Here is a 14,292-nt window from a genome sequence, read left to right as displayed (position 1 = left end):
AGGACCGGTAAGTTATGAGTTATGAACATGAAAGCTGTCAAATATGGAGTGGGCTTATGGAATGACAGCCTTGCAAATATCATGGATATGAGTGCTGCAAGTGGAGAGGGGCTGAAGTTGGCTGGCTCAATGCAATTTGGCGCTTGGATTGGTGGAGGGGCATTGGATTGGATCTGGTGGAGCGCGCCGTTCGAGCATTTCCAGCCACGCGTTGAGTTAGAATGCTTCCATCATGACACAATCGCTTGATCTAATTTTGCTGCCATCGTGCCGAGTAGTTCATCGAGCACTGAACAGGGTACAGCCGTACCTCTCAGCAAAGAAATGTCTACCTACAAGTCTGATAAAGCTTGTTTTATGCTGCTGTTCCGTGGCCAAAGTGCCAACATTGATTACGGCTGTGGATAGGAAGACCGAAGCAAGGATATGGTTGATGAGGGGGGTGACACTCTGGGCATGGGAGCTCGCCTACTAGTAGTAGTAAGTAGATGCGGGACAGAAAGCCGGTGTATGCATCTGCGGGTGGTAGATACAGTAGAGAAAGAGTTGGGTACTCCGAGGCGGCAGCAGCTACTAGTTAGGTATGACGGCTGACGTGCTGCTCCTGACCCGGAGGCGGTACCGGTAGTATCAAAAGTGACGACCTCTGAAACAGGTCTGAGGATGGACACTCTGAAGAGTATGCTCTTTAACCACAACCCTCACTACGTAGTCCACGTAGTAAGGCTTCAACGGAGGACTCAACTACGGAGTACTACATAGTACAAAGGGGCATAATATTGTTAGGTTGGCGCTAGTTAAGCTTTCTCCGAAACAACTGTTTTACAGATTATTTGAACTATTTACGTATCTCTATTTCTTCAACAGAAGGACCTCAATAACGTTGGAATTAGATGCATAAACGGATTCTATAACCCAATAGTCGATTTGAACCTCAGCTTTATCAATTACACAGGTATAGTAGTACAGCGGACGTCGAAGAGACAAGTCAAAGACAACCAGATTGTGCGACGCTGTATCATAACTAGTTAGTCGCTACTAGCACCTATCTACGACGTACTTCCCTCTCCTCCTGTAGTAACTTACTCTAGCGCAGCAAGGCAGGGGCTAAGCTAAGGCGGCTTTGCCGTTCCGCGAAAGATCTCTAGCAGTGGTTTCTTCATGCCTGTGAATAGTCCATTTGGCAACAAAGGTATGGGAATATTTCATCGAAGGTCAGCACAAGTAATACTACTTGATAGCGAAATGTTCATATAGAACTTGTAAATCAGCTCGGCAGGCTAACTATGGGGTATCATTGGGTCTTGCTGTTGATAGGCGCTGGGTGGAGAACCCGGATGACAGGAAAGTGTACGTTTAGCATCGGTAAACGGACTGACGCACTGCATATCGATCGACGTGTTAGCTGAGATCTTAATAATAATATAGTTGGTACGTAGATGAAGGCACAACCAGTGGACCTCGTGGAGGTTGTGGTTAGAAGAGTGCTAACTGCGAGCATATTCCTCAATTATCCGTACTCTTGCCGAAATCCTAGCGTTTGCTGGCCCGCTGCCAGCTGGAAGCTGAGTTAGTCAGTACCTCCCGTGATCCTTCACCTTCCTTATCTCATCGATTCATTTTGCGACTGGCGCCAAGCCCAACCTCTTTCCTTCTAGGAATTGCTATGTAGTACTAGTACCAATAGGTCCTTCTCTGCAGCATTGCTGTGCTATTACCCTATCGATCATGTCTCTCGTTCTTACTTCAGATCAAGCCAGATTCTGTAGTGCACTTGTGTCAGTCATCCACTGCGTTCGCTGACACCACGTTCATTGAGCAAGCTGCGCCGTCACTCTTTTGAACCCCATCCAAGTTTCCATACATACTAGCCAGGCAGTGTTGAGTAGGTCTGCATACGACCTCTACCAGCATCGACCACGATTGCCGAATGCCTTTCCCAACGTGGTCCCTGAGGACGTTACAGCACATCTGAAGCATGCCTTTCTTCAAAGAGCTTCGAAGACGATCCAAGGCCAGTTTTCGCACCAGTGATTCCTCTGCCGAGTCAAATGGAACGGTACCCACCACAAAATCCACTTCCACACTCAACTCCTCCTATGGAGCTTCAACTCCGCCATCGTCTGTCCAGCCCAATGGTTCGACGTCAAATGTCACAACATCCAAATCCAACGGCGACAGCATGGCTCCTCCCCTTCCTCCCCGGCCTTCGGTTACCCCGCTGAAGTCAAACAGAAACAGCACAGTGGTGAGAGATGACATTCTTCAAGTCCTATATTGTCTCTAACAGCGGCTTTCATAGGGACTTGGCTCCTCTGGCTCAGGCGTAACAATGCGCTCGCCTGGAGCTACTTCTCCCTTTGCACCAAAACTCACTTCAATAGCAGACAATACGGTGGTATGAACAGACTATTGCCGAAGATCGGTACAAACACGCTGATGGTTTCTTTAGGTCTATCAAAAAGTCCTTCTGGTCTATGGCGAGGTCAGCGATCCTCTACAACGGCCGATGGCAGGCAATATCACCATACACCACGATAAAGATGGCCAGGCATTTCCCCCCACAAATTGGCCTGTTTGGGATTCTTACTTCAAAGCACTGGTATACCTCTCGCCTGGCTGGAACCAAATAAGATTTGATTTCACTACCGCCTCCCTTTCAAAAGATGGCATCCACTCGTCCTACATGATGCTCAATTACCTACCCCTCAACAATTCTCCTCCGCTGCACCTAGCCATCATTGTTGGCAGGGACTCTCCGTGCACCTATGATGCAGTTCCAGAAAGACGGGAGAGAGAAGGCAACGGGCTTGATACCGCTATTCGAAAATATCGGATGGCCGCGCATCTATGGCAAGCTTTCACGGCAGAACAGATGTACCGGCACAAGTTCGGCCGCAGATGTTTTCGGTTCGAAGAAGAATGGCAAACAGGCACACTTTCTTTAAGAGATTGGGAAGCTGGCAATTTGAAAAATGAGATCAAGGTCCACGTGATTCGAAGTGACAAAACTGTGGCTGAAATACAAGATCTTCAGCTCGCCCAGCAGTACGCTCCAGCAGCCAAAAAGGGTGACCTGTACCCCATTGCTTCGGACGCGATTAAGAAATACTTTAGACTGCGTCCGGGTCAAAGGCAGTACGTCGCTGCAATGTTCTTGGATTCACATTGGGATCCGGTAGTAGGCACCATCAGAGGTCACGCAGCCCTAGGCGGTACCAGCGACGACCTGCAACTTGCCATTTTCGGGTCTCAAGCATTGCAGAGTTATCCATCATGCATCGAGGAGGTAGTTCCTGCGTTGACAGACTGCACAAGAACCGACACCAGATTCGTTGCAAACGACCTCAATGAATCAGGGAGCAATTGGGAGGCCGTCAACATTGGCATCGGAGCTCATATGCATGAAGTGGGCCATCTCTTTGGCTGTCCACATCAGGAGTCGGGCGTGATGCTGCGAGATTACATCCGACTCAATCGAACGTTTCTGGTAAGGGAGCCTTACTCGACACGGACCAAATCTCAAGGTTTGCGTATCTGTCGGATTGAGGATGAATGTGGCTGGCATCGACTTGACATTCTTCGTTTCCGACATCATCCTTGTTTCCGCACGCCAGGTGATACTATTCTATCCACTTTAGATGATAGCATCCAATTCTACCCCATCGGAAATGGAAAGGTCATTTTTTGCGCGCCTTCAGGAATCTCTTTCATCGAGATTTATCCAGATGACGGCGACGAATTGTGCAGATATTGGCTCGAATATGTCAGTACCGAATCACGAAATGGTGGCATGCCTTGGAATGTCACACTCTCTGAGGCGAATGTCCGGTCACGACTACCTGAAAACAAGCGCAAGGGCAAAGTGAAACTACAAGTGTTTTCTGGTAGCTCGAGGAGCCTGACCATTGATGACTTTTCCGAGCTGCTCTCCAAGTCCTACATCGTCAATCTGCCAGCAAGGCAGAGCGCTCCTAGAAAGGATGAAGGTCTCACGATGAACACTTACAACAGATTAACGAATTTACCACAATCGCTCGAGACACGTGCAGGTTTCAAAGGTAATAAGTTGGGGTTTTCGAGACTCGACGGCAGCAAGCCTGAACAAGTCATCCTTGATTCTGTGAATCTGCAGACCAAACTCTTAACTTCCATCAAGGTGTATTCTGGTTATGCCTTAGACGGTGTTGCATTCTGTTACGAGGATGGACATTGCCAGCTTTTTGGTAAACGTGGAGGAAAGGCAGGTGGTGACGAATTCTTCTTTGGTCAGTAGTTTTCCCTCGGTTATGGTGGAATCGATGACTGACGCGCCCTCTAGATACTCGCAGAGGAGAAACCCTTTCAGGGTTTTATTTGCGAGCTGGGCTGTGGATCGATGGGTTGCAGATTTTGACCAGCCTTGGGAGGAAGTCCGAAATCTATGGGAATGCTCATGGTGGTTCTGGGTAAGTTCAACTGGATGGCGTCTGGACAAGCTTGCTAACAACCTCAGGCATATGCTGATGCCGCCGGCGGGCTACACCATTGCTGGCGTCTCAGGTTCTTGCGGACAATGGATTGATGGGTTTCAGTTAATCATCACGAGATGAGCTGAGCATGCTGGCTCACCGAGTGGCCTTGGGTTATGAATTTTCTGCATTCAGGCACCGACGGATCAAATTCAAAATTCGTTTTCGATCAGTGGACCGCACAGTTTCCAGGCATAATGCAAATTAACGACTGCAGCATACCTTCAGAGTCGGTGTCAGGAACAGGCTGTCGCTCCCTCAGTGCAATCGAGTGGATAAACTATGATTTACCGGAGTTGCCTTTGTCTTTGTACATCTAATTTTAATGGTGTGGCAAGGCGAGTGGGGTCTACCACGGAATTGAAGGGTGATTGACAGGTCAAGACGATGTATTGCTCTGCATGCATTTCGTCAGAGGTACATAATATTTAACAAATGGGCACATGACTAGTTAGACCGCTCCACGTCCACCTGCCACCGGGCATCTTTCTTCTCTCTCGCCTGAGGGCTCGGGATGACAATTGTTCTTACATCTTTGCGCACTTCTCGTGCAACAGGGAAAGACATTGGTGATACCTGCCCCACATCACACCAAAACTCTTCGTCATGGTGTGCCGGATAGTCTTTCAACTACACGACTGTTATACAATCACAAAAAGGGCACAACATCATATTCTGACGTCGTATATTGAGCCTGTACCAACCCTCGAGTCTGACGGCAGCAGCATCGTACCTCGAGCGGTCTCACCATATCTGCACCTCGGTTCTCCATGTTTTCCGCTGTTGTTCGCTACCAACTGTGCACCGCCACAGTCCTATACGTAACAAGTGATGCGTTCGAGCTTACGCCACACTTCTGGCGATCATACCCCTTTCCCTCGTGGCATCGCTTGCAGCCTGCCTCTCAACGCTTTGCTTAGACGAGTCTAGATGTGGCTGGTGCCCTTTGTTGGATCCCTACTCATTTCATTCACCCTTGTTGTGGCTGTTTCGTACCACTCATACCGTACAAGAAATCCAACGTAGCAGAGCACCCGACGAGGTCATCTGCATATGCTAGTACTACGTAAGGAACATGGTGCCGCACTGGTCTCGATGGTTTAAATTATGCAGCGATTTCAGGAACCTTGGAGCATTGGCTGCCGGGAGCGTTAAGATTGCCAGATCCGATTCGTTTTGATTCCTGCCGCTGTGGCCGTGTGTGACCCACTTTTTCAGCCTGTCGATCTGCACCCTCTTTCTCTTCTTCGGTCGACGCGTCCTGAGTCCTCGAACGGGAGCAGCTCGTCTTCTAACCCCTGTCTTTCATCGTGAAGGCTCTATGGCATTCTCTACTTCGCCATCTGCAACGTTCAAAACTAGAGCCAGGTTGACACCCAATGCCACAGGCCAAGCAAAAGACACGTTATTGTTCATTCATTGGCAACCGCTCCGATTTCTCGATAGCGCTCTGCACCATGAAGCGAGGCGCCGTCTCTTAACATTTGAGCCTAATCGTTATACTCTTGCAAGTGCTGGCGAGTAGCTATCCCAATACACCGAGAGGAATCAAAGGTTTCTCTGTTGTGATTGGTGTATTATCTTTAGGGGCTGTATGTGATCCATGGATCTGTATCTGGATCTATTTGCTATCAAAGCAATTATTATGGGTACTTGGGTGAACTTACTTGCAATGCAATATCCGTCCATTGAAGCACTTCTTCATCCTTCTTCTCTTCAAAGAAGATTTCGAGGAATTTAAGTCGGTAAAGACCTCTTTAGTATCGATCCCTGACAGACATGATACCGATCATGGTGTCCTGCCACAATGACTTCTGTGAGGGGAGGTAATTGTCCTCTAATGGCTTGTACATGGTTCTCCCGATTCGCTAATATCTTTTATCCTGTAGACCTCAGATCGTTTCACATGACAAGGAGATGCATTGTCCTATGTCAGTGGGTTAGTCCGGTACAAAAAGGCTGTCGAACGGTACCGAGTTTACGGAAGATTTGATTTGGGGCCAGAGAGTACTGTGATGAGGCACGGGAGTTTTGCTTTCAAGCCACAACTTTCCTCGGCAAGAGAGCTTCAGACGTAGGCCCAGGCCTTCTAGCTTCAGCGGTCAGTATGGCAGCGGTACACTATGGACTTAGGGCCTTGATAGCGGCTTCGTGTAACACTGTCCAGTCATAGCGGTGGCTGTGTAGACAGGGATCTACACGCCACTTAGCCCAATGAAGCTACAGCGGTCAACCATCAATCCACAACCTTTGAAGCTAAGCCGTCTCAGGTGGGGACGATTACGATTGCTCTCTTAGTGGCATCCGTGCTTGGTGGTGTGGCGTTACTGCCAATCCCCGCCAAATTGCCAGTTATCCGTGGCGCTCGAATGAGATTGGGAAATGGGTGGGACCCATGGCTGTGGCTCCCCGGTCATCAATGACACGCGGTGTGGTGCCCAAAACTGTCATCCTGGCAAATGCTATTCCCCGCCCTGCATCTTTTCTTCCTTCCATTTTTCTTGTAGCGTCTGCGAGCTAGTACGGAGTAGCTAAAGATGAACTACGGGTACCATGAACATGTCTGACCTAAGTTCTAGCCCGACAACTTCATGATTGCTTGTTGCTATTTCTTTATTTGGTCTTTACACCTTACCGTCTCCTCGATGGTATTTCATCCAACACCCACCAGGCCAATTTTGTTCGACGTCGAATACATGAGCAAGCACGTCTATTGTCCGCCGAATCGGTACACGCTACAGGACTCCTTGATGCCACCTTGCGCGCTTCGCGACTCGACCGGAGAGCCTGTGATCGTGCTTTCAACGTCTGCTACCATACTCTAACTACAATCGCTACCGTCAGGGACTGGCATAAACATTCGTGCATTGCTCTGTCGGCGTGCTGACACCAGCACTTGAGATATTCAGCCGCCTCCCATGTTTCGCAACCGGTTCGCCATCCCGCTTACCTAGCGATTTTCAACAAAAAAACAGCTATTCATCATTCTCTGTGGCTGAGAAGCTGATCATGTTTCGAACCAGGACGAACTCGCAAAAACCGGACGAGGAATTCTACGCGGCCTTCAAGCAAAACTTCCCTGGTGTAGGTCCTGGGTCGCTATCAGCAGGGCCGGGTCCCGCCCAGCGATCTTCCTCCCTAAGCGATGTACTCACAGATGCAAATCTACCTAATAGGTATGCGCCCACCACTTCAACTGCTCTTTCTCCTTCACAAAGCCTCTTTACGGCTCTCGCAATTAGTCCATCCATCATGTTATCGTCGCATGAATTGTTTGCCAAGGATGGTGACGTGCTGACCAGCGATGATTCACTCAGACACTTCGGTGATCCCGGGGACCACAGAGATCATGATGTTACGCCCAAGGGAATGCAGGACCATTGGAGGTTCACTCCTTCGCTTATGGACCCAAACTCATTTGCATTCTCTACCTTCGCCAACCAACCTCCGGGCTACTACACGCCAACTCCGGGAGGCCTGAACACACTCTATCACAGCCAAGCAGGTGATTTGCATACTCCAGGGATGGGCATGAACATTGGAACACCACTCTCTCTTCCACAGTCCGCCAACGTTCTCTCAACAGGCAATCTCAATATCCCATTGCAACACTATCAACCACATCTTTTACAGCCTCAACAGTTCGAGAATGTCCCCAATTACGCGCCTCATCAGGTCTTCGCCCCGAGCAGCTTTCTCCAGCATAAAGATTCTGGATACGAGGCTATGTCGCAATCACCACACGATTCACCTGCCAAAGCCGAGATGGGAATGCTTCCAATCGGGACTAATATGTCTCTGGGTCAGACTGCCAACAGTGGCATGGCGGTTTCCTCTGGACCGATGGGCGACAAGTAAGTTGAACCCTTTTATCCTCTCTCAAAACTATGGGCTTATACAAATGGTTCAGCTTTCGGTATCACGTCACACTCAATGCCCCAACGGCCATGGTCAAGCACTCTGATGAGATCCCTATCAGTTACCTCAACAAAGGTCAAGCTTATTCCTTATCCGTCATTGACACTTTGCCGCCTGTGTCAAATGCTTCACCCATTCGCTATCGCACATTCGTCCGTGTTTCTTTCGAAGACGACGAGCAACGTGCAAAACCGGGAGCCTGCTGGCAGCTGTGGAAGGAAGGCCGAGGCACTTCTGAAGCTCATCAACGGGAAGGGAAGCTACTGGCAGTTGAACACGTTGACACTAACCAAGGAGGTGATGAAGAGTCACGGAAACCCCAGATTGAACTACTCAACAATTCTTTTGATGGCTTTTGTGTGACATGGGCACCGAATCCTGTCAGTGGCCGGTCGGAATGTTCCATCTCCGTTCGCTTTAATTTTCTATCGACGGACTTTAGCCATTCTAAAGGTGTGAAAGGTATCCCCGTCAGGCTATGTGCAAAGACGGAAAAGATCCAGCCAGAATTCTCCAATGCTGCTCCGGAAAATCAAGCCGAGGTGTGCTACGCCAAAGTCAAGCTGTTTCGGGATCACGGGGCCGAGAGGAAGCTTGCCAATGATGTGGCTCACGTCAAAAAGACGATTGAAAAGCTCAAGCAACAAATTTCACAGGCAGAATCTGGGATACCTACGTTCGGGAAGAGAAAGAGAAGTGGCTCCATGGCAAAGCAAGCAGGGAAAGGACCTGGAAAAGTTATGAAGCATAAGCGCACATGGTCGATTGACTCCGATGGGGAGGCACCTGCACAACCTACCCAAGAGGAAGATCTGGTTATGAAATTGACCACCATGCAAGACATGTTCTCTTCTACTCGACCTGTCAGTGTCCTCGATCTTCGAGGCGACAAAGAGGATGATCCGGATCTATTTCCTGTCCAATTTCCTGGCGGGCCACAAGATACTGCCTCCTTGACACGGCAAGACACATGGGACTCGAAACCCAGCGCAGCCAGTACGCCTACGAACTCGAATGCCATGTCACCAACGTCAAGTTCCAACGCAGTAGTCTCGCCTCACTTGGCCCATTCAACCTTTCAACCACCACTACCGCTACCACCATCAGACCCCACGGGCTTCTCGCAAAGAGGCTCGATTGATGCCGCATTTTCACAAACATCAACGTCACAGTCTCCTTCCCAGACAGTGTCACTTCAGAAGTCCGGCATTTCTGGCAATGTAATCAACGTCTTCGGCGTAGATCTAGATTATCAAGCACCTTCAGAGCGTCCGATCAAGCCAGGTAAGCAATCTCCTAGCATTATTGTTCTGTCACCTGCTGATTTCACTAGTCGCGTGTTTCTACGTCCGGAGAAAAGATTCCAAAGATTTGTACTACCGTGCCGTGTATCTGATGCAGCGTACCGTCAAGGATCTCATCAACGCCATATCTGAGAAGTTCCAGGTCGATCCTACAGCTGTGACACGCGTAACGCACCTGGACTCGAAAGGCCTGCATATTATTGTTGACGAAGATGTTGTACGAGAACTTCCTGAAGAACAGGATATGATCGTCGAATTCTCCAAAGTACACCACGAACAGGCTGTCAAGTCAGAAGCCCGAGAGATGTCAGAAACCGGCATCATGGTCGACGGTGATGTGACCGCTCTCGACAGTATGTACACGGACGGTCTGGAGATGTGGCTTAACTATTGACAAGGCCAAAACGCACCATACAACGACCCTCAGATTGCGCCCTTTTTACTTGCACAATTTCACCCTTTCAATGTAGGACTTATCATTGGAGATTATACCCGCAGCTCCACGAGATCACGACTTCTACCTGGAGCTGTCTTGTCACTTGGCAGGAGGATCTCGTCATTTTCTACAGCATCTTTGAAGAAAGAATCGAAAGTCTTCCATTTCGACCAGCGACCACGACACTTTTTGACGATGCACATGAGTATCTAAGATACCCTCTATTTATTGCTTTTGGAAAATACCCACTGGGGTGTTTGGGCACAATTAACGCCGTTGTAATATGGAAGCGGATGAGATGCTTCTTTCTTCCTGCTTTCTTTGCGTGCCAAAGTACGCATCATCCTTTTTTGAATTTACAATTGATACCCACTGGCACTGTCAGGCAATACCTGCGCAGGATTTGGTTTTTGTTTCCGATGATGAAGGCGTGGGAGAGCCCATTGGGGTAGTGCAGTCGGGGCTCCATCCTGGCCGCGTGCTACATTGCAAGTTGGGAAAGAGTGAGACGTGTACATAGTCAAAGACCTACGTGGCACCAACGAGAAGTGGTTAGAACACCACATCTTTCCAATGCAGTCATCCTCCATGACAAGGGTTGGGATTATCTCGTCACAATTCCTTCGCTTTTCTCATGATCATTCTTATGTCATTCGGGCAGGGAAAGGGGCAGGTTACACCGATGTACGTAGTACAAGGCTTGGTCGTCTGTATCAGGGGCTACAAGAGAGACCACCATACAAGGGACTACTTACCTAGTAACTTGCTGTAGGGCGGGGTCCAGTGGTGAGCCACCCTCGAAGATGTCCTTCGATTCGTTGGGAATCGCATATCCAACAAAGAGGAGCATTTGATGGACACTACTTGTGCACTACTTGTGCCGTCATCGAAGCGCTATTCACCAACAACCAAATCAAATCGTACGTATGCTCTCCGCTGATCTCAATCTTGATACTATTTCGATAATATTCTTTGAAAGGAAGCAAATCCGTGCTTGACGAACAGCAGATAGGACCATGGTTCTAGACGATGCACAGCCTTTCTTGGAAGAGGAGCGACATCACTAGCCATAGCTCCAAGCATGCACGGATGTCATCGACGAGAACTAACCAGTTTCGATCTGACAGATACGCCACTGCTGTGGCTGAGACGATCCCTATTGGTCGGACGGTCCAGGGGTTAACACGTCAGACTGACCTAATTAAGGGTTCGGGCGGTAATGGACAAGATCGCCGTTCAATGAACATCATTTCCTTTACTGACGCCGACGAGAAAATCCCATGTGCTAAATTTAACGATCTGGGCTGCAACACTGCATGACTCAAGATCTACAATGTACTTTTTGGAGGAGCAGCTAACCACTGATAAGAAGAGTTCGTGCGCTGATCGCTCACCTACAGCAAGGATGCAGCAATTTGTCCATCAAAGTATCATGGGAGATGTGGCCCAAGAGCCTGGGTTTCGATGGGCCAGACCATCCATATCGAGACTCCCAGGCTGCCGGACCTGTCGATCGGATGCCGCATGCGTAGTACATCGATTTATGTGGAGAACAATCTGCATTGACAAACTTCTATGGCTTCCGTGGTCGTACTAGTCAAATCAGATGACTACCTCTTTCTACCGGACGAATGCCAAGGTTTGCATCACGAAGAACACTCCCGGAACAATTCCTCTGCACGCTTCTCAATAGATGGCGTCCTATGGATATCCTTGTCACGTCTATCCCAAGACCACCATCAGAACCCTGCAATTGCCTGTCTCCAGTAACTGCCCAAGAGGCACCCAGATTCGCTTGATTCTAAGCACATCCCGCGGAGGGGGGAGATGGGTGGTACGGGGACGTCCAAGTACTCCTACACTCATTCGTTGGTATTCCGTATCAGGACAACCTATCTTAGCCGCGCCACGCCGTTGAACTTTCGTTTTCTTCCATCTGCTACCAAATCTCTATTGGCTATCGAACAAGCGTCTGGCATATGTCCGAAAAGCTTTTCCTAGCAGGGCTACGTCTCGAGAGCAATGCTTCTACCTTTGACCCGTTACCCGAGCGGTGAGCATTAACCACTAGAAAAGGAGAATGGAAAGACCGGCACCAGGCAGCATGTATATTCTGGATTTTTCTCCCACTTCAATTCTCTACGCGCTCCATGCGAAGTCGACTTTCATCTGCTGCCAGAGACTCGAGTCGCCAGAATTAAGCCACTACGACACACCTCGTGATTTTGTCATGAATCTCTGTTTCCTTGGTTGCAAGGCGCCATCACTGGGCGCAACACTCGACAAGGCATTCAATACGCCGAATGTTCCCTGGATCTAACTCGCTCTACAGGGAGCCAATCCTTCACCATCGCCAATGGTTTTCTTTAAAAGCCTAGCATGCGTTTGATTACCGGAGGTACCAGATACACCTCTCTACCACGGTACCGGGCAGAAGTATCCATAGCTCGGCACTAGTAGCAATTAGCTTTGATACAGCCCCACATCATTGCTTAGAAGCTTCCCAGGCGACCGTCAAAGGTTATTGGCCACAGTCGTACCGCTTAAGCGTTCAAGGCTTAGGTATCTCATTTGTAGCCCGTCCCACGGTACAGATACTAGCGCCAAGCTATGAATACTTACTAGTACTACGTAGTAGTTCCGTATGCCTGGCAACGTGGTAGACTTCGTATCCCTACGTAGTAGTTATTTAATTATGCATGGTCATCATATCTGCAAAGGAGACATCAATATGCGGCTGAAATGATTGGGACGTGACAAATTCTGCCCCTGTACATGAGGTTCTGAACTCTGCTGCTTCTAGCCTTGCGTATCTCGGATCATGGCCTATCGCTCTTCTGTACAGGGACTATTCTCAAACCGAGCAATCTGTGAGGTCTACCGGGCCGAAGCACTGCTTACTATGTAGACACAAGTCCGCGTCGTGATAATTTCTTCTCGACTACTAGTACGCCATCGCCCCTTGGCCAGACTTCGCTCCTGTTACACAATCTCGCTGCAAGGTGTCTCTCTATCATGCTTACCTATCATGACCTTTTCCATCGGTATCATAACAGGATTCGTGCATCTCGAGCACTTCTTATCTGGACAATTCTCTTTCTGGATGTATCTGTTTCGTCAAGACTCGGATATAACCAGGTGCAGCGGCAGCTTAGCATTTGAAGACGGAGAGCAGCTCTGGCCAAATGACTGTACAAAGATTTCCTAACCACGGGCCCCTCTCTGAGCGTTTCGGGTTCAAGCTCATTATTTCTCTCGCTGCTCAATTGAAATCATCGACATTATGCTGCTAAATTGAAACAGTCAAGAACGATTCTAGCAGCTCCTTTTTGTTATACAGTAATATTCACTGCTGCTTTACTGCTTTTTAGATTTTCAAACTGGATCTAGACAAGTTGGAATGACAGATCAATAAGCATCATAGCAGACGCCATGGTCACGACTTTCCCTACCCTGGCACGGGCCAGCGATAGTATCTCGAGCATGCCGAGTCGGAAGGTCGAAGAAATCGAACTGGAAATCTGCCTGCAGCCAGCAGGTGCTCTGTATTCAGACAGTGCCGACCCGCCCGCATTGCCTGCTCGAGGGTCTTTTGGCCCCAGAGAATGTTTCCATGGCTCAAGAAACCTCAGTCGCGCGTTATGGCCTCTGGTCGCCATTCCTCAATCTGACAACAACTCATCCCGATTAAAAGACCGTATGCACTGTTACATCTAGTCCGCTGCTTCCGATCTCCCGCGCCGAACGCGAACACCTTGTGAGGTTTACCAATGGAAGGGAAGAAGCTCTCGCCTTGCGAAGAAACTCTCATCCTACTTCCTTCCTTCCTTCCCTCCTCCCAACTTCCCAAATATTTTTCTTACAGGAGAGACTACATGGACAGACGCGGCCGGAGAGCTCAACGCCTTCATAAGATCGACAACATCTTCTCTTCTATTTTCCGGAGCAAAAGTAGAGTGGACTTTCCGAAAACTAGCCTTTGATTTTTTTTTCTTGCCTTCTTGTATTTGCTAAGCACCTACACTGCTATCCACACAACAGTTTAGCTTGACTCGATGACGGTTAAGTTAGAAGGCGTGCAATGCTCGTGGTCCCTGCACGCAAACCAGCATCAGTAACTCCG

The 14,292-nt window shown here is 48.9% G+C and overlaps 2 protein-coding genes across 2 annotated transcripts; both read left to right on the top strand.

Moving 5' to 3' along the window:
• Positions 1 to 1,978: 1,978 nt before the first annotated feature.
• On the top strand, positions 1,979 to 4,592 carry EPUS_04092 (uncharacterized protein; the record flags this gene model as incomplete). Its single annotated transcript, XM_007802706.1, has 5 exons — positions 1,979 to 2,248; positions 2,303 to 2,398; positions 2,453 to 4,268; positions 4,322 to 4,448; positions 4,496 to 4,592. 5 exons carry the CDS (start codon positions 1,979 to 1,981, stop codon positions 4,590 to 4,592), a joined length of 2,406 nt encoding a protein of 801 aa, XP_007800897.1.
• A 2,928-nt stretch (positions 4,593 to 7,520) lies between these two features.
• Positions 7,521 to 10,127, top strand: EPUS_04091 (uncharacterized protein; the record flags this gene model as incomplete). Its single annotated transcript, XM_007802705.1, has 3 exons — positions 7,521 to 8,365; positions 8,422 to 9,713; positions 9,763 to 10,127. The coding sequence occupies 3 exons, from the start codon at positions 7,521 to 7,523 to the stop codon at positions 10,125 to 10,127; spliced, it is 2,502 nt and encodes an 833-aa protein (XP_007800896.1).
• Between the last annotated feature and the right edge of the window lie 4,165 nt (positions 10,128 to 14,292).

This window comes from Endocarpon pusillum (genome assembly GCF_000464535.1).
Source record: "Endocarpon pusillum Z07020 unplaced genomic scaffold scaffold176, whole genome shotgun sequence".
In the NCBI taxonomy this organism is placed as follows: domain Eukaryota; kingdom Fungi; phylum Ascomycota; class Eurotiomycetes; order Verrucariales; family Verrucariaceae; genus Endocarpon; species Endocarpon pusillum.
This window is presented reverse-complemented; position numbering and strand designations above follow the sequence as displayed.